Source organism: Leptopilina boulardi, unplaced genomic scaffold, assembly GCF_019393585.1.
Source record: "Leptopilina boulardi isolate dan_hultmark-lab unplaced genomic scaffold, ZJU_Lbou_2.1 LbouV2_150, whole genome shotgun sequence".
NCBI lineage: Eukaryota > Metazoa > Arthropoda > Insecta > Hymenoptera > Figitidae > Leptopilina > Leptopilina boulardi.
The window spans coordinates 1,890,378-1,910,354 of NW_026137697.1; the positions used below are offsets into that span (position 1 = coordinate 1,890,378).

The 19,977-nt window shown below is 29.1% G+C and overlaps 2 protein-coding genes and 1 long non-coding RNA gene across 4 annotated transcripts in view; 1 reads left to right on the forward strand and 2 right to left on the reverse strand.

The window, feature by feature from the left end:
* The window catches only part of LOC127291689 (uncharacterized), a 114,063-nt gene extending 112,779 nt beyond the window's left edge, over positions 1 to 1,284 (reverse strand). Inside the window, exons 1-3 of one of the 2 annotated variants that reach the window (XR_007844644.1) lie at positions 1,217 to 1,284; positions 818 to 969; positions 258 to 383 (exon numbers count right to left, since the gene is read on the reverse strand). This is a non-coding gene — a long non-coding RNA (uncharacterized LOC127291689). The remainder of the gene's footprint in view (positions 1 to 257; positions 384 to 817; positions 970 to 1,216) is intronic. The other variant, XR_007844645.1, reaches the window with a different exon arrangement.
* Positions 1,285 to 1,645: 361 nt separating this feature from the next.
* LOC127291675 (CAD protein) lies at positions 1,646 to 19,803 on the forward strand. Its single transcript, XM_051320897.1, has 26 exons — positions 1,646 to 1,734; positions 2,228 to 2,508; positions 3,067 to 3,205; positions 3,801 to 4,077; positions 4,156 to 4,472; positions 4,538 to 5,093; positions 5,162 to 6,040; positions 6,110 to 6,662; positions 6,740 to 7,115; positions 7,195 to 7,621; positions 7,714 to 7,912; positions 7,981 to 8,132; positions 8,304 to 8,408; positions 14,228 to 14,476; positions 14,700 to 14,951; positions 15,030 to 15,194; positions 15,387 to 15,548; positions 15,646 to 15,817; positions 15,966 to 16,081; positions 16,605 to 17,010; positions 17,099 to 17,418; positions 17,512 to 17,653; positions 17,734 to 17,804; positions 17,879 to 18,057; positions 18,140 to 18,344; positions 18,426 to 19,803. Exons 2-26 carry the CDS (start codon positions 2,415 to 2,417, stop codon positions 18,630 to 18,632), a joined length of 6,720 nt encoding a protein of 2,239 aa, XP_051176854.1. The 5' UTR covers positions 1,646 to 1,734; positions 2,228 to 2,414; the 3' UTR covers positions 18,633 to 19,803.
* On the reverse strand, positions 8,591 to 13,798 carry LOC127291676 (uncharacterized). Its single transcript, XM_051320898.1, has 5 exons — positions 13,395 to 13,798; positions 11,887 to 12,185; positions 10,555 to 11,811; positions 10,014 to 10,489; positions 8,591 to 9,925 (listed from the first exon to the last, which is right to left on the reverse strand). The coding sequence occupies exons 1-5, from the start codon at positions 13,649 to 13,651 to the stop codon at positions 8,780 to 8,782; spliced, it is 3,435 nt and encodes a 1,144-aa protein (XP_051176855.1). The 5' UTR covers positions 13,652 to 13,798; the 3' UTR covers positions 8,591 to 8,779.
* Positions 19,804 to 19,977: the final 174 nt, after the last annotated feature.

Consider the following 19,977-nt stretch of genomic DNA (forward strand, 5'->3'; position numbering starts at 1 on the left):
TCGACAATTGTTATTCAGATTATTAGATTATAATATAACATAACCTAATATTATTATTTTTCAACCATTTGTTGAATAAATTGTCAGAAATTATTCGACCAAAGAATAAATGAAAAAAATTTTAATTAAACAATGAATATTTTTCAATTATAACCTAACCTAAATTTTTTCATAATTTTAAATTTAGGAATGAATTATTCCAAGTTATTTAACAAAATAAAGAAATCAAGATTTTTATAAAATAATAAAAATATTACCTTTTTTTAAAACTAATATTCATGAATTCGGTGGCCACACCACTGCGAATTTTTTTTTTTTTTACGATTTGTCTTTTTCCTCTTTACACAATTCAACACAATTGAATTGTTTTTTTGAAACATAAGCTGAAAATTATATTCATATTATGTAACAATAAATGACAATTTCGATAAATATAAATAAATAATAATAAACAATTTTGAAAATATTTCGTAAAAAAGACAAAAGTGGAATAAAGAGATTTGATTGGCTGATTCTAATGGCGTAAAAAAAATTTCGTAAATTTATTAAAAATTAACAAAAAAAAAAAAAGAAATATTAGAATAAAGCTTATAATTCTTTCCTATATTTCGAGGGAAATATAATTTGTACATGTATAATTATAATATATAAAAAAAAACTCTCGTCCACCCTAACCTAACTTTTCACAAAAATTTTCAGTGTTCAATTTTAGCTTTTATTGTATCTCATTTATCAAAATTTTATTACACACACAAATTTTGTGAATAGAATTTACTAAAAAATCATGATTTGATATAAAAACTGATAAAAATATTACCTTTTTCGATGAAAATTCAGGACGCCCTGTGCGGAGCTGCAACGGCTGCAAGTGTGGGTGATGCCAATATGGCGGACAAAAATGACGTCACTTTTCTTCTCAAGCACAGCATGTTACTTCATTGGCTATTTAAGAGAATATGTAAGAATATTCTTTTAAAAAAACACAAGAAATATTAAAAAACAAAGCTTTATTATATATAAAAGAGAAATTTAAAAAAGATAAAAAGATATATATGTAAAAGAAACCTCAAACCTAACTTTTTCACAAAAATTTTTCAACGCTTAATTTTAGCTTTTATTGTATCTTATTTATCAAAATTTTATATAATACACAAATTTTATCAACGGAATTTACTAAAAAATTATGATTTGATATAAAAACTAATAGATTTATTACCTTTTTCGATAAAAATTCAGGAAGCCAAATTGAAGTTGAACGACATGGCTGGGGCGACGCCATTATGCTGCTTTCCCGGTAAAAAAAAGCTCTCGTTTCCGCTTATTTCCCGCGTTTCTTGATAGTTGATTTCCGGTTTAGGGGAGGGAATCCACCTAGTGGAATAATGCAATCTGATTGGCTGTTTAAAAAAGTGGTAAATTCAAAATGTTATTATTAATTAATTGTTATTTTATATAATCTGAAATAATTTATTAACAAAATTACTTAAGATATTTTTTAAGAAAAACCTCCGATTAATTAATTTCTTTTTATTCTTTTTAACTTTTTATTTGTATTAGACAAATGTATCCCTTTTTTAGTTGTCATGACAACAATGGAAGATTTTTGAATCAGTTTTCTGCATTTTGTATCAACGGTTGCGTGCTCGTACATAAGAAACAATTTTTGTAAAATCTACTACATTAAAGCAAAAAAGTATGGAAAAGTATTAATTAAATGTGATCTGATAATTATGGGTAAGTAGAAAAATAATACCTTTTTCAAATTCACTTTTAAATAACAATTTTTCTTCACGAAATGTAAATGGACACACATAACCTAAAAAAAAATAAATAAGCACAACTTTGTTTTTCTTTTGTTTTCATTATTGCAGCTATTATTATAACTTATTTTATATATTAACGATTGTTTATTTTTTTTAACAATAATATAAGCTTCCATAAATGGTTTATAAAATGAATTTTTCTATGAAAAGTCAAAAATCACTTTTGTGTTATTTATAAACACAATTTCGAATTATACATTTTTTATTTTAGAATCATTACTTAATTAAAAATTAATAATTTTACGTGCATATTTTAATTTTCATATATTGTTTTAAATATTATTGAAATATATTTAAATAGTATCGATTAAAAAAAAATAAATTTAATTAATATTTTTTTTAATTACAATTGAAATATTCATTAAGAATTCAATTTTTTAATTATATTTTTTTCAATTTTTTAGACAAAGAATTTAGCCCCTGCGTAATATCATTTCTTGCTACATTACTGTATAGTTCAGCTGTGAATAGGGAAGAATGAGTGCTCAATAAAATAGAGAACACCAGTTGCCGGTTTGCCTGCTAGCAAAACTGTTCGATATTCGTTGTAAAGAAATAGTTGAAAATATCTTTGAAACATATACAACAATTATGGACAATCAGGATTGCTATTTAATATTGGAGAATGGCAAATCTTTACCTGGAAAATGTTTTGGAGCAAAAGAATGTGTCGACGGAGAAATTGGTATGAATTGAATTCTGTTATTATTTTATTTGATGCTTGAGGGTAACACGTGGTCGGACTCCATTTTCCTAGCCGGCTACTACGTCAATTTATGACGATTAATATTTTCGGAGCGAAAGAATATTTAATTAAAGCACACGTGCGGAAAAATTACTAGAGATTAAACAATAATCTGTGATCATTTTCAAATAAAATTTAAAGGAAAACTTTTATTCTATAGCAGTTTTTAGAAAAACATTATTTTCTATTATGATTCTTTGTTTTAAATATTATTTTTTTTAAATTTTGCCTTTATTTCGGGTTCAATGAACCATTAATTTAATTTTTTTGTTGAATTAATATTTAATTTATTTATAATTGAAATTACTCTATTTTTTTATTAAATTATGATATTAAATATTTTTTTAAACTTTTATATAAAACATTTTCTAATTTTAAATAAACATTTAATTAATAATATAAAATGACTTAAGATAATATTTAATTAATTAAACTAATGTATAAATATTTCAAATTAAAATAATGAATCTTTTTTAAAAATAAAATCTTTTGTTTTAGTTTTTCAGACTGGAATGGTGGGTTATCCTGAATCGTTAACAGATCCATCTTATCATGCTCAAATTTTAGTACTGACATATCCATTAATTGGAAATTATGGCATACCAGGAAATGAAAAAGATGAACACGGTTTACCGCTGTAAGTTGATAATAATTTCTTATTATTTCGATTGAGTTATTTTTCATATTACTTTATTTCAAATCAATTTAAAATTATCTAATGGAATCAGTTGGAAAATTTTTAAATTACAGAATAGTAGAATTAATTTTAAAGTATTATTTTGTTGTATGTACATATTTAGTACACGTTTTTTTCTAATATTTCGTAATATGTGTGAAACAAATTATAATCTACTCGCGTATAAAGAATTATATTCTTTTGATATCTAATCTTTCTCATTTAAGTATTTTCGCATACTAGGATATTAAATTTCACTTAAATATTATGAAAAAGCAACTTTAGCAGCAAAATACAAGACGAGAAAATAGTCATCGCAATTAATACAAAATGTATATTATGAAAGCAAGAATATTTTATTTATTTTCATAACTTAATATGAAATACAAAACTTTCTTGCACATTATTTTGTCTTTAAGATAAAAAAAATTTTTATAAATGTATTTAAAATTATTTTGTATAAAATATAAGGATTAAAAATTTTTAATTGTTTATTACAATAGAGTAATTATTTTATAAAAAAGTATTGTAAATATTAAATGATATTTATTTACAGGTGGTTTGAATCAAATCGAATTTGGGCAGCTGCTCTGGTGGTTGACGAAATTTGTGAAACGCCAAGTCATTGGAGGCAAATTCAAACCTTATCCGAATGGATGGAGAAAGAAAAAATTCCCGGAATTTGTGGAATTGATACTCGAGCTTTGACAAAAATTATCCGAGAAAATGGAACAATTCTAGGCAGAATTGTTCGACATAAACAAAATGAATTTCCTTTATGTCCTTCTATTGTCGATCCAAATACCAGAAATTTGGTCGCTGAAGTTTCATGTGTAATTATCATATCATAATTATTATTAATTATTACGTTTAATTAATTTTAATTGCTTTAATTTTCTATAATTTTTTAGAAAGACATAAAAACGTACAATCCAAAAGGATTTCCCCGCGTATGCGTAATTGATTGTGGATTAAAATACAATCAATTGCGATGCTTTTTGAAAAGAAACGCGCGATTGGATGTTGTTCCATGGGATTATGATTTTACGAAAGCAGAATTTGATGGTCTTTTTATAAGCAATGGACCAGGAAATCCCGCAATGTGTGAAATTACCATTAAAAATATCAAAAAATACTTGTCATCATCAAATCCAAAACCAATATTTGGAATTTGCCTTGGTCATCAACTTCTTTCCTTAGCTGCCGGTGCAACTTCCTATAAAATGGAGTAAGTTATTTTAATTTATTGACTTTGAATCATGAAAATATTACTTTTATTTTGTGTTTTGTTAGTTACGGTAATCGTGGTCACAATCAACCAGTCACTCATCATGGAACGGATAGATGTTTTATGACTTCGCAAAATCATGGATTTGCAATAGACGCGGAACAATTGCCAAAAGATTGGGAGCCACTGTTTACAAATACAAATGACAAAAGTAACGAAGGTATTATTCATTCGAAATTACCGTATTTTTCTGTTCAATTTCATCCAGAACACACGGCCGGTCCTCGAGATCTTGAATGTTTATTTGACGTATTTCTCGAAACAATCAACAATAGAGAAATAATGACGATCAAAGAACGATTGCATAAGAAATTAATTTACAATCCCGAAATTCCTTATGGTCGTTTTCGACCAAAGAAAGTTTTGATTCTTGGAAGCGGTGGTCTTAGTATCGGTCAAGCTGGCGAATTTGATTACTCGGGTTCGCAAGCAATTAAAGCTCTTCGCGAGGAGAAAATTCAAACACTTCTCATCAATCCCAATATTGCCACTGTACAAACCTCAAAAGGAATGGCTGACAAAGTCTATTTTCTTCCCATTACCCCAGAATACGTGGGACAAGTAAGTGAATAAAAAATATAATTCATAAAATTAATTATTATTGTAATAAAAAAAAAAATTGATTTCAGGTGATAAAATCAGAGCGACCGGATGGAGTTCTTTTAACTTTCGGTGGACAGACAGCACTCAATTGTGGTGTAGAGCTCGAGAAGAACGGTATATTTAAGAAATATAATGTGAAAATTCTTGGAACTCCAATTGAATCTATCATTGAAACAGAGGACAGAAAAATTTTTGCTGATCGAATTTGTGAAATCAATGAAAAAGTTGCGCCAAGTGCGGCAGTTTATACAATTAATGAAGCACTTCAGGCAGCTGAAAAATTGGGTTATCCAGTTATGGCACGAGCTGCATTCTCGCTAGGTGGTTTGGGATCAGGATTCGCAAATAATGAAGAAGAATTGAAAACACTCGCTCAACAAGCTCTCGCACACTCGAATCAATTGATCATTGATAAATCGTTGAAAGGATGGAAGGAAGTTGAATATGAAGTAGTTCGCGATGCCTACGATAATTGCATTACAGTTTGTAATATGGAGAATGTTGATCCTCTGGGTATTCACACTGGTGAATCAATTGTCGTTGCACCAAGTCAAACTCTCTCGAATCGCGAGTACAATATGTTGAGAACGACTGCTCTTAATGTTATACGGCATTTTGGTATTGTTGGCGAATGTAATATTCAATATGCGCTGAATCCAATTTCAGAAGAATTCTATATTATTGAAGTTAACGCGCGACTTTCAAGAAGTTCAGCTTTAGCTAGTAAAGCCACTGGTTATCCATTGGCTTACGTTGCTGCTAAATTGGCTCTAGGAATTTCGCTACCGGAAATTCAAAATTCAGTAACGGGAAAAACTACCGCTTGCTTTGAGCCCAGTTTAGATTATTGTGTCGTTAAAATTCCACGATGGGATTTTAGTAAATTCCAAAGGGTCAGCACCAAGGTGAGCAAATTTTTTTTTTTATTTATAAAAGTAATACAATGTTTTAATTTTTTTTAAAAATATTTTAAGATCGGAAGCAGCATGAAGAGTGTGGGCGAAGTGATGGCAGTAGGACGAAAATTTGAGGAAGCATTTCAGAAAGCATTGCGAATGGTCGACGAGAATGTGACTGGTTTCGATCCCTATGTAAATTCCGTGAACGATGACGACCTGGAGAAACCAACGGACAAACGAATGTATGTTTTGGCTGCTGCAATAAAAGCCGGCTATTCAATCGATCGTTTATATGAATTAACAAAAATTGATCGTTGGTTCCTGTCAAAATTGAAGAACATCATTATATATTATAATCTTTTGGAAAGTTTAGATCAGAGAAAACTTTCCAGAAATGTATTACTTGGAGCAAAGAAAATTGGATTCTCCGACCGACAAATTGCTGAAGCTGCAAAAATTTCTGATCGTTTGGTGCGAATGCAACGAAATGAATTTGGCATCTCACCATTTGTTAAACAAATTGACACTGTTGCTGCCGAATGGCCTGCGAGTACAAATTACCTTTACCTAACTTACAATGCTGAAGATCATGATATTGAATTCCCGGGAAATTATACAATGGTCATTGGTGAGTGTTTTTCCATAAATTTGTATATTTACATTAAAAAAAATTTTTTTATTTAAAATTAAAAATGGCAATTCTAGGATCGGGAGTTTATCGAATTGGAAGTTCTGTTGAATTCGATTGGTGTGCAGTGAGTTGTCTTCGAGAATTGAGAAATCTAGGACGGAAAACAATTATGGTGAACTATAATCCAGAAACAGTCAGTACTGATTTCGATATGAGCGACCGACTCTACTTTGAAGAAATTTCATTTGAAACAGTTATGGATATTTATGAGCACGAAAATCCAGAAGGTATCATCTTATCAATGGGTGGACAACTTCCAAACAATATTGCTATGGATCTGCACAGACAACAGGCCCGAATTCTAGGAACTGCTCCCGAATCGATTGATGACGCTGAAAATAGATTCAAATTTTCTCGAAAACTTGATTCGATCGGAATTTCTCAACCTAGGTATACTTTGAAATCAAATTTAATTTTCCTTTCAATTTATTATTAGTTTAAATAAGTCTAATTTAATTTAATTTACCAGGTGGAAAGAATTGACAAATCTCGAATCGGCTGTTGAATTTTGTGAAGAAGTTGGTTATCCGTGTTTAGTACGACCATCGTATGTTTTAAGTGGCGCAGCAATGAATGTTGTGCATTCAAATCATGATTTGGAGTCGTATTTAAAAATTGCCAGCAATGTGAGCAAGGAGCATCCTGTTGTTATATCGAAATTTATTCTCGAAGCGAAGGAAATTGATGTCGATGCTGTTGCCTATGATGGTACAATTTTCTGTATGGCTGTTTCGGAGCATGTGGAAAATGCCGGAGTTCATTCTGGAGATGCGACTTTGGTAACACCGCCCCAGGATATTAATCAGGAAACTCTTGCGAAAATCTGCACTATAGCAAAAGACGTTGCAGCTTCATTGTCTGTCACTGGACCATTCAATATGCAGCTGATAGCTAAGGCAAACTGAAATCACATTCTCTATTTGATAATATTTTTATTATATAATTTCATAAAAACCTTTATTTATAATTCTATCTTTTTTTTTTACAGGATAACGAACTGAAAGTAATCGAATGCAATGTTCGTGTTTCAAGATCATTTCCATTTGTTTCAAAGACTCTGGATCACGATTTTGTTGCTACAGCGACTCGTTTAATTGTTGGAGAAACTGTAAAACCTGTCGGTCTTTTAACTGGATCTGGAAAAGTTGGAGTAAAAGTGCCTCAATTCTCATTTTCCCGTTTGACTGGTAAATTAATCAATAAAAATTATTTTAACGTTGTAATTTTATCAAAAATTTCACAATTTTTATTAAAGGTGCCGACGTTATGTTGGGCGTCGAGATGGCATCAACCGGAGAGGTAGCTTGTTTTGGTGATAATCGATATGAAGCTTATCTAAAAGGAATGTTGAGTACTGGTTTTCGTATTCCGCAAAGGGGCATTTTACTATCAATCGGAGCATTTAAGGTATCTAATTATATATATATAATTTTTAATCTATTTCAGAACAAAAAAATTAACACGTATGATTTTTTCGATTATCGATTGATAATCAAATCTTTTATACTATGTTGATAATTACTTTTTAACTGCTTTTAAGTTTCCGTATTGAAAAAAAATTTCTATATTTTTTAATAGCACAAAATGGAATTATTGCCCAACATTAGAAGTCTTGATAAAATGGGATACAAATTATATGCCAGCATGGGAACTGCAGATTTTTATTCAGAACATGGTGTTACTGTAAGTAGCAAAAATTTATTTATTTTCAACTCAATCTGAAAAAAAACCAATTTTCAAAAAAATGAAATAAACAGAAAAAGCATAAAAATTTATAAATTAATTGAAACTTAAAAATAAGAAAAAATAACTAAATATTTCGAGATTTTTTTAAATTAAAGGAGTAAATAAGTTTTAAAACAAAATTGGTTTTGTTAGCAGTTAATTTATAAATTAAATCATTCGTCTTGTTTTAAAACTCTTACACACAAAAACTTGTCACACATTCGTTATTTGGCTTTTAATTTGCCTTATCACAAGAACACTGAAAGATTATGAAAGTTCAAAATCAATTCAAATTTACAAAAAAGTTATATTTAAAAAAAAAAAATTAACTAAATGTACGTATCGTCAGAAGAGTCATTATTTTCATCTGTTAGTGAAATGACTCTAGACTCTTGTGAAACTTTCTTTTCTGCTTCGGAAAATTCTTCTTTTGGGTCTGAATAAATTTTAATTCTATCTTTTACACTCAATCTTTTCGAATTGATGGAACTACTATCTTGACTGATAGTTTCATTCTCCTTTTTATTTATTTCTTCCGAAACTGGATCAGAAACTCTCTTTTTTGCTTCTGAAATAACTTCTTCTAGGTTTGAATAAATTTTAATTTTATCTTTTACACTCAATTTTTTTGAATTTTTAGAACTACTAACTAGACTGACAGTTTCATTCTCCTTTTTTTCTTCGGAGATTTGAAGATGAACACTAGTTTTCTTTTTTTCTGATAAATGAACTTGATCAGGAATATTACTTTGGCTAGGATCATCACTTTTATTCTTTTCTTTCGAGACTGGAATACTGCTTTGACTGAGAACATTAATTTTCTTCTCTTCTTCCAAAACTAGATCAGGAATACTACTTTGATCAAGAACATCGTCTTTTGTCGATGTATTATTATCAAAGGAAGTGTTTGAAGAACAATCTTGTAATGGTCGTAGATAAGCTGGGGGATCGGACTTTTTCTTCATCGGTGGTGAACTGCTTTGAGAACTACTCGCGTCTGTTGAAGTTTGATTTGAAAATGAGGAGAATCGAGCATTCAATGATTGTGAGAATAGTGAGGAATCGGACTTTTTTTTACTTGACTCAAATGATTCTTGAGAATGTGAATTTGCTTTCGCAATTGGAGACGAAATTGATGAGCTAGTTGAAGGATTATTATTATTACTCCTCAAAGAGGACGTGAAACTTGGTGACTCTTCATTTCTTTTGGGTGTTTCCGGTGGCACGTCCCGTGAATGAGATCGAGTGATTAGTTTCTGTAGAGAAACAATTTCACGAATTTGCGAACGAGCATCTTCCTGGAACATTTCATCTTCGGCGAGTAATATACACAAACTCATTGCGTGTTGAAGGTAAATAGTTTTTTGTTGAACAGCTCCGCGCTCATGATATTTTTCACTCATTTTAATGAGATGTTCAATAAAGAAATTCAATAGTTTACTCAATCGGATGCCTTTCAATTCTCCGCAGCGTATCTATAAATAAACAGATATTTTTCAGTTATTGATAAGTTTAAAAAAAAAAAACGAAAATTTTTCCAAATAAATCTGATTTTATTCTTACCGCGATATCAACAACTGCGTCATGAGCTCTGCTCGGATTAATTAACGTTTTATTGGTCACAGGTTGTCGATGAAAATTTGTAAAGTGATCCTTATTTTTCTTCGCATCATCCCAAAATCCTCGTCGAACACTGTATTCGTCTTCCATAAAATTTTGTTGCACTACATGCTTGGCACTATCCCTCTGTAGATTTGGATTTATCAGCAATAATTCTTCCGTTGTTAATATTCTCAAGAGTTCTTCATAATTTAATTTTGGAAAAAAATCAGATTCATAACGAATATTTTCCAACGCGTGTAATACGTACATCACGGGATTTTCCAAAATTCTTTTCAATTGTTTAAGCGAAAAAAATAATGATCCTTTTTCCGAATTTTTAAAAAGATTTTTCTCTTCTAAAAAATAATCCTTGAGAAATGCCTCGTCTTGATTGATACATTTACACAAACACTGAAGAAGCTTCAACAAATAATCGCCTGTGGAAAATTCAGATTATTTTTAAAAAAGAAATTTATAATATTTTTTTAACAGAAATAGTCACCTGTCTTGTTCTCCGACCACTCTTGCAACGAATGTTCAATCAGCCAAAAAAGTTGATTTCGAATTTGATGAGCATTGAGACGATCAGGCGCAGATTCAACGGCTCTAATGAATGTCTTGTGCAACATTAGAGCAATAATGTAAACTCTCATCTGTGCATGACTCATGCAAGTCTCCAAATATCTCTCGGCAGCCGGGAATGCAAGTTGCCATTCAGTCTTTGAACTTAACTGATCGTCCTTGCTGCGAAACTCCTGGGGAATAATGTAACAACCAAATTTTCTAATATGGTGAATCATTTCATAATTTGGCCATGAATGTCTTGCTCGTTCTAACCAATCGTTAGCGCACTCTGGCCATTGAGTCCAAATACAGGGAATAATTTCATATGATTCACTAATATTACACTTGATTGCTGGACTGATTTCAACTTTATCACAATAGACAATTGATCCAAAAAAAAGTGGCCGACGAAATCTAATTACTTCTTCTAAGCCAAGTAAAGGAGCAAGACTCTCAATGAAGACATTATAAAAACGTTTACGAAATTTTGTACTATTTAAATACCATACATCGTAATTCTGTCGATTTCGTTCGACTTGCACTTGACGTTCTTTGCTACTTATTGTACGCTTCATTTTATTCTCCAATGGATCATAAATTCTTCCTTCCACTGTTTTTGTCACTGGGGAAAAACACGAATCCGGTATTTCAGCAGCATCCAATGGAAGTTTTGATTTATTAAAACCACTGCAATAATATTCACTATCGGTATCGTAATTACCAGATTTATAACCAGAACTTGTACTACTTGCTGGACTCGCGCTAACTGATCGTGTTTTAATTGGTGGATATTGTGAATTTCTATTAAAACCACGTCTTTGTCTTCTTGGTTCTCTATTGATTCTTCTTTGATCCTGAGATGATCCAGAATCATCTACAAAACCATAATCGGTATCTTCTTCATTGTCATGAAATTTTTCAAGTTCAGTTTTATTTGGAACCCTCTCAAAAACTTCATCTGACTCATCAATTAAATTTGGCGTGGATTTTGTTGTTTTCAATTGAATTTGTTGATAGAAATTTTTTGACAAATTTCTACTCATATGGGAATTTAAATTTTTTGACGTTGAATAAAATGTTTCACTGTCACTGTAACATTCATCTCCATTTTCTGCTATTGAAGATAAATCTACTTCTTCCACGGTTGATTTTCTTTTTGATGGAGTAACTCCTATTCGTTCAAGGTGCACGTAACCTAAATTGATAAATTAATTATTAATAATTTCAAATATTTATTTATTTATTTTTTAAATATTATAAAATTGTTTACCTTTGTGTTTGCTAGGTTTTAGACGCATATTATAGGTAATTATATCGTTCATTGGACTGTAATGAGATGAGTCATGTTGATCAGAGACTTCAATATTCTCATAAACAACAAACATACGAACGGGTTGAAGAGGTTCTATTGTTGGATCGACAGTTTCTCGTCTAGATATAAATGTGACATTTTTAACGATTTTCTCTTGCAGAATGTCAGGTAGTAAAACTCGTTTTTGCGGCAGTATTCGTTTATTTAAAGCTGTTTCATTTGGCGATACTAGAGTTTTTCTCATTTCCAAAATTTCTCTGTAATTGTAATTAGAATCTATTTTTAGAGGTAAAAAAACTAATTTTTTAAAATTACTTACAATTTGACTGTTTAAAATTTTTTTAGTTTTAATCACATAAAAATTGTAATTTATTACATTCAAATCAAAATTTTTGCCATTAATTTAGAGAATCATAAAAATTGAATTCACATTGCTAACAAACGTTTATCAGTAATTGATTAATCACGGTTTATCTTTTTACGGGGGGACTTTAAAAGGTTTTTCAGCAAAATGTGTTCCACAGAAAAGCTGATATCAATCAAGATTTAAAAATATTCTCTGTCACAAATAGATTTAACGCAGGATCAAATATGTTTTTTTTCTTTTTTTTTTGTTTTGTTTTAAGGCTTCCCGCACAGAAATAATTTATTCCTTTAATTAAAAAATTATGGTTTTAGTCCCAAGAAATGTTACATTATTATTATGAAACATTATAATAATAATCAGAAAAAAATACATTTTCATTAAGAATTAATTGAATTTTTGAAAAAAGGAAATATGAGAAAAAAATTATTTTGATAATTAATTTTGAAAAAATAATTTAATTCTTCATTTCATAAATAGAAATTAATTTATTTCGAATTAATAAAAAAAAATCCATCATTTTATCCAAATTAAATTTTATTAAAATTAATTATTCCTATATATATTTATTTATTTGTTTATTTATTTATTGATATCAGTAAAATTTACTTCTAGCTTACTCAACCAAAATCCACTAAAAATAATCCAATATCAATTCGGTCGTAAAACTGTCGCAAAAAAGATATCATTTAATCCAAAAATGAAGCTCTCAAATGTGAAGTTGATTGGATAAGATATAAATTTAAAAAAAAAAACTTTAACATCAATAATAATTGAAAATTAACAATTAGAATTTATAAAATTAAGGAAAATTAAAATATCATTTTTTACAAATTTTTCTCAGTTTAGATTTTTCTATTCAGATTTGAATTTGAATTAATTAAATTAAATCTAATCATATTAATTTAATTCTAATCGGTGTGAAACGCCGATGACGATATGTTTGAGGAATTCTAAAGATAGCTACTATTATTAATTCAACATTGTCTATTTTATGTAATATCCGATCTTTTTTTTTTCTTGACAATTTTCGGTAATTCACTCTTTATTGATTAAATTGAAGTTAAATATTTACATTCTATATTTATTTTTTAGAACTTACTCTTCATAGTTCTGAAAAAAATCGACGCACATCATCAGATTATTGAGAATAAAGACTTCTGGATTATTTTTAATATTTTTCTTCAGTTTGCTGATTTCGGGATCTTCAATTGGAAGATCCCTATTATCAGAGCCGTTATTTGTTCGTATATCCGATTTTGAACTTTTTTTTGGCATTTGATTGGTTGCCGAATTTTTTTTCGTGGACTTCATATTACCCATCGTGGTGTTAAAAAGTTTATTAAGATGCCCAGGCATCACCTTTAAAACACTTGTGCTCCTTGAGGAGCTTTCATTCGAAAATTTTCAAAATCAAAATTTTAACACACGATCCACACTAAAGACGACGCTTAATATTATAATCCTCAACTCACACATATTGAATCAACGATCATCACTCGACTGTTAGAGAATTTAATATAATTTCTTAAACGTTTGTCACGATAAATATCCTATCTCTTTATCAGGTAGAAAAGGATGATTTTAATTGGCTACTCATATCGGTTGCCGATAATATATGATGACGAATAAGTAATTTATATATATTTTTATGATAATAGACTCATGATTTCAAGAGGCAGTGAAAATAATAGTAAATTAAAATAGATCTCTTATTATTAATATTATTATATCTTATATTTTATTATTAATTTTATAACAAAAAAAAAATTCAACATTTTTCATTTGTTTTTAAAAAGATTGATTTTATGATAACTGATACACAAAAATAAATTAATTCCATGAAAATTGAAGTAATTGATTAAAAATAAATAAAATTTAGTTCTTTAATTTACGTAATTTGATATTTGAATGATTGGAAATTTATGTTTTCAGGTAGAACCAGTTCAGTGGACATTCGAGAACATCACCGTGGATGAGGATTCAAGTCCTTCGGAACTTTGTCATTTAGCTGATTTTCTCGCTAAAGAATTATTCGATCTGGTAATTAATCTTCCAATGCGAAATGGAGATACAAGAAGAGTTTCTAATTTTTTAACCCATGGCTATCGAACGAGAAGATTTGCTGTTGATTATTCTGTCCCTTTGGTAACAGACGTGAAATGTGCCAAGCTTCTTGTAGAAGTAAGTTATTACACGATTTTCACGAACACTAGGAAGAGATAAGATATATCTATTACTTATTATCAATTTCATTTCGATGATATAATTCTAAAATATTTACAATTTTAAAAAATATATTTTTTCGTAATTAAAATAATTAATTTTTGATAAATGATGATTGAATTCTTTAAATTTTAATTCATTTATAATATTCTATTTTGTTTAACGATTGTGATTTATTTAGGCATTAAGAATGCTACATGGTCAGGCGCCAAAAATGAAGACACACACAGATTGCATGACATCAAGAGCAATGACGAAACTTCCTGGATTTATTGATGTGCACGTTCATGCTCGAGATCCTGGTGCAACTCATAAGGAAGATTTTGCATCATGTACCGCGGCTGCACTCGCTGGTGGAATTACTATGATATTGGCTATGCCTAATACAAATCCAGCAATTGTTGATCGACAAAGCTTCAATTTAGCTAAAGAAGTAAGATTTCACAAGTATTAATTATTAAGTTTTTCCAGAACCTTAATTTTAAATTTAATTGATCGTTTTTCTTTTAAGAGAGCAGCAGCAGGTGCAAGATGTGATTATGGTATTTTCCTTGGAGCATCATCTGAAAATTATAATATAAGTGCAGAAATAGCTCCAATGGCAGCAGCATTGAAAATGTATCTGAATGAAACGTTCACAACATTGAAATTGAGTGACCTCAGCGTCTGGATTAAGGTTTGTAAGAGAAAAATTCTTTATATCCGCAACTTTTAATCCCCTTTGAGTATTCCTCGGAAAATTCATAGTACACCAGATTTAGATAACGATAAAATCGTGTTGATTGATTATTAGAAGTAGAAAAAAATATATATATTTATATAAGACTTAAACTATTTGATTGAATCATTTGATTATTTTGGTTTTCAGCACTTTGAAAATTGGCCAAAAAAATATCCACTCTGCGTTCATGCTGAAAAACAAATTGTAGCAACAGTTGTTTTATTGTGCAGTCTCAATGGAAGACCCGTTCACATTTGTCATGTTGCTCGAAAAGAAGAAATTCAAATTATACGTGCTGCTAAGGAAAAGGTAAATTTTTCTCCCCTTTTTGAGATTTCAATAATTTACTTGAATTTAATATAAAAATTACTTGATTTTTAATAATAAAATTGTATAATTATTTCAGGGACTTCCAGTTACATGCGAGGTGTGTCCTCAACATTTATTCCTCTGTCAAGATGATTTGGATAAAATCGGTCACTTTAAAGGACGAGTTTGTCCAATGTTAGGAACGCGAGAAGATGTTCAAGCTCTTTGGGACAATATGAATTTTATCGACTGCTTTGCAACCGATCATGGTAAGAAATGATTTATAAAATATTTGCTATCTTCAAAGAAATTATTTAAGTAATTTTAAATTTGAAAATTATTAGATATTATTTTAAGAAAAAATTAAAATATTATTTTTTTAAATAGAGAAAATGATCATTTTTATTTTTTTTAAAGCGCCTCACACTGTTGAGGAAAAAACGAGTGAGAAGGCACCACCTGGATATCCAGGACTGGAAACAATTCTCCCCTTATTATTGACTGCAGTGCATGATGGAAAATTGAAAATGGAGGTAATTTTTTAATTTAATCGACTAATTAGACAATCCTTGAAATTTTTAAGGCTAATTAATTTTTTCCCCTAAACAGACAAATGTTCTCTTATCTTTATCGATAAGTAATCTTGCAACTTAAATTGATTTTCTCAATAATAACTACACTCGCGATCAAAGTGTAAAAGCCTGTACAAAATTTTTACTTTTATTTCTTAATATTTACTTTGTTATACCTCGTGATTCAAAATTCTTGTTTGGCCTTCTTAAAAATAAAAAAAAAGTATGCGTTCTTAGAATTTCCTTGTATTTACGGACAAGCAATGCAAATTGTACTATTTTTTTCAATTTTCATATTACTTTTACAATGGATCATTTAAGAGTTTATTATTAAAATATATTTTTTTTTATTAAATTTATCACTTTAATATAAAAAATATTAAAAATTAATTATCTATTTCTAAATTCGATTAATTGAAATATCTATTTTTTAAATATTTTATTTTAAAATTGAATATGTAAAAATATTATCATTCATTTTCAGGATCTTGTCGAAAAGTTTTATTTAAATCCGAAAAAAATATTCAATCTACCTGATCAACCGAACACGTACATTGAAGTGGATCTAGATGAGGAATGGATTATTCCCGAGGCGATGCCATACACCAAGTCGAAATGGACACCGTTTGCTGGAATGAAAGTTCGAGGAATGGTTCACAGGGTTGTGATTCGTGGAGAGGTGGCATATGTAGAAGGACAAGTGCTCGCAAATCCTGGTTTTGGACAAGACATCCGGGAAACTCAATTGAAATTAAAACATCAACTACTCAATTCTCAAACAAATGTTGACGTTAATTTTAGTCGTCCTAATTCTGCTCTCGATATGATTATTTCACCAAATATCGAAAAACTTGGTAAACCGATAGAATTTTCCGAAGATGAACAATCAGGTATGCATTTATTTTGAAAATTCTTTTAAACATTTTGTTGATTATTTATTGGACTTTAATGTTTTTGAAATATTTTTTTTTTTTTAAGAATCACCTCTGAATCTTTTAAAACCAATTTCCCAAAAGTCGAATGTTCACTTTATGCAAGGAGATATACGTGATCATTCAAAAAATACAGGACAACGAATCATTTCTCCAGTTCCTTTCAGTACTGGTATGAGATTCAGAACAAATAGTGGATCAAATTTTATACATCCAGTTGGATCTCATGGAAGTCATGGACTTTTTAATCATCACATTATTTCTGTCGATATGTTTCATAAACAACAATTGAGAGAAATCTTTAGTCTCGCTGATACATTTAAACAATATGTGAAAAAAGAACGACCATTGGATCATGTTATGAAGGTGAGAATAACAAATTATTAAATAAATATATGAAGAAATCAAAAAGTTATTTATTTATCTATATTTATAAATAAATTTCCTTTCTTTTCATAGGGGAAAGTAATGGCTTCAATTTTCTACGAAGTGAGTACAAGAACATCTTGCAGTTTTGCTGCTGCAATGCTTCGTCTTGGAGGAACTGTCATTAACATGGACGGATCAACATCTTCAGTTAAGAAAGGCGAAACTTTAGAAGGTAAGAATTTTAAATGATTTAAAATTCAATACATCGAGAGATATTCGCAAAGATATGAAAAAAAAAATTTTCTTTTATAGACTCTGTGGCAGTGATGGCAGGATACGCTGATATTGTTGTTCTCAGACATCCAGAACCTGGTGCAGTTTCTGTAAGTCAAATTGAGAAATCTTCCTTTATTTCGAAAATTTAAAATTGTTAACAATTTTCTTCTTTTCTTTTTAGAGAGCAACACAATCGTGCAGAAAACCTTTAATTAATGCCGGTGATGGAGTTGGAGAGCATCCAACGCAGGCACTCCTTGATATCTACACGATTCGAGAGGAAATTGGTACCGTCAATGGATTAACAATTACAATGGTTGGAGATCTTAAACACGGACGAACTGTCCATTCTCTCGCCCGGTTAGTTTTTACTTCCAACTTAAAATTTTTTTCTTATTTTTTAATAACTCATTGAATTAAAAATTTAATTTTTACTTTATAGACTTTTAACGTTGTACAATGTACAATTGAGATACGTTAGTCCGGAAAATTTGTGCATGCCGGAACACGTAATGTCTTACGTGGCTGAACGTGGTATACATCAGAAAAAAATAGACAAACTTGAAGACGCTATTGTTGACACGGATATTCTTTACATGACGCGAATACAAAAAGAACGTTTCTCTAGCGAAGAAGAGTACAATAAGGTTTTTTTTTTTAAATATTTATATTATTTACAAAAATTAATTTTTTAAAGAATGTATCATAATTCAAAATCACATTTTTAGTCGTGCGGTCAATTTGTGGTGACACCAGAGTTGATGACGCGAGCAAAGAGGAAAATGGTGGTCATGCATCCTCTTCCTCGAGTTTTTGAAATAAGTCCTGACTTCGATACGGATCCAAGAGCTGCTTATTTCCGGCAAGCTGAGTTTGGTGTCTACGTTCGCATGGCTCTCATTGCAATGGTTCTAGGTCGGTGCTACAATATCTAACATTTAAATAAGATTAACAGAAAAAAAAGATACAAGCAACTCTGATATATTATTTCGGTCAAGGTTGAATCGACCGAGTTCAAGGGAATTTCAAATTATTTTCGAAAACCGGTTCAAGTTTTATTTTTACTCTTCGTGAATAACTTGCTCTTCTTTTATTAACAAGAAGATTCATTTTTTCTTTATATTAAGAAAATTTTAATAAAAGAAAAACAAGATGAAAGTAAAAAAGAAAAGTTAATGAAAAATAAAATAACTAAAGAAAAAAGAGTAGAATTAAATAAATATTTAAAAAAAAGTATTTTTGCAAAGAGAAAAAAGGGGTTAGAATTTTTAATCGAAGTTAAAAATTTTTAATACATGTTAATTATAAAATTTTTACTTCTTTTTTTGATGAATACTATATTATTATAGAAGACACAATTTTTGAGCACAATGTATTTAAAAAAAAAATTTTAATACAATTTTATATATATATAGTTTTAGAATGAGATATACAAGTACAAATGCTCTATGTCTAAAGAAGCATAATTATTACATTTCAATTAATTTTAAATGCAATTGACTACCTCATTATTGCACAATCTGCCAGATTTTATAGTATTTTAAATATTTTAAAGTACATTACAGTATTTAAAAACAAATGACGTTTATGAATGACAAACTGTATTTTCTACGATATTTTTAATATCGACGAACAATTTATAATTGTCGCATAATTTTTTGAAAATTTAATAAGAAAAATATTTTACTAATGACAAAAAAAAAAAAATATTGTATATTTTTCCGGAGAAGATTAGATATATGTTTACTCATCGAAAATACATGATGCCATTGACAGCATCAGTAATGAAATTTATTCTCCATGTGACTCATCAATGATAATCAATGAATGAACTTGAAATTCAGAGATTAAGTTTACATTTTGATATTTTTACTATCATTATCAATTTTATAGGGCGTTGCTTGGTTTAAAAAAAAAAAACTTGATAAGAGGAATGTCCCTCGTATAATTAAAAAAATATATTTTTACGTATTTTACAACCTTTTTTTTTTTAAAAAAAAGGAATGATCGATTTTAGTACTTTTAATACTTCTACATTTTTAGAATGTGTGTTATACTGTGATTACGTTGAAAACATTTAATAAAATGTAATCAAGTTTATATAAATTGTTCTTCATTCGTTTAATATTAATCGAATGTATATTTATTTATTATTTACATTTTTTTTATACCTAGCAAAGATTTTTTATTATATCATTTTTTTACTTTTATTTTTATTTAAAAACAAACAATACTTTAAATTAAAAAATAGTTAGAAACATAATTATAAATGTTTTACTT

What these genes read in the sequence shown, in the direction of transcription:
- LOC127291675 (XM_051320897.1), top strand. Translation starts at nt 2,415, where the DNA reads ATGGACAATCAGGATTGCTATTTAATATTGGAGAATGGCAAATCTTTA. An exon ending in TCCAAAGGGTCAGCACCAAG is followed by an intron (nt 6,041 to 6,109) that starts GTGAGCAAATTT and finishes AAATATTTTAAG; the next exon opens with ATCGGAAGCAGCATGAAGAG. An exon ending in GTGCCAAGCTTCTTGTAGAA is followed by an intron (nt 14,477 to 14,699) that starts GTAAGTTATTAC and finishes TGATTTATTTAG; the next exon opens with GCATTAAGAATGCTACATGG.
- LOC127291676 (XM_051320898.1), bottom strand. Translation starts at nt 13,651, where the DNA reads ATGCCTGGGCATCTTAATAAACTTTTTAACACCACGATGGGTAATATG. An exon ending in GTGGTCGGAGAACAAGACAG is followed by an intron (nt 10,490 to 10,554) that starts GTGACTATTTCT and finishes AATTTTCCACAG; the next exon opens with GCGATTATTTGTTGAAGCTT. An exon ending in ACGCAGTTGTTGATATCGCG is followed by an intron (nt 9,926 to 10,013) that starts GTAAGAATAAAA and finishes GTTTATTTATAG; the next exon opens with ATACGCTGCGGAGAATTGAA.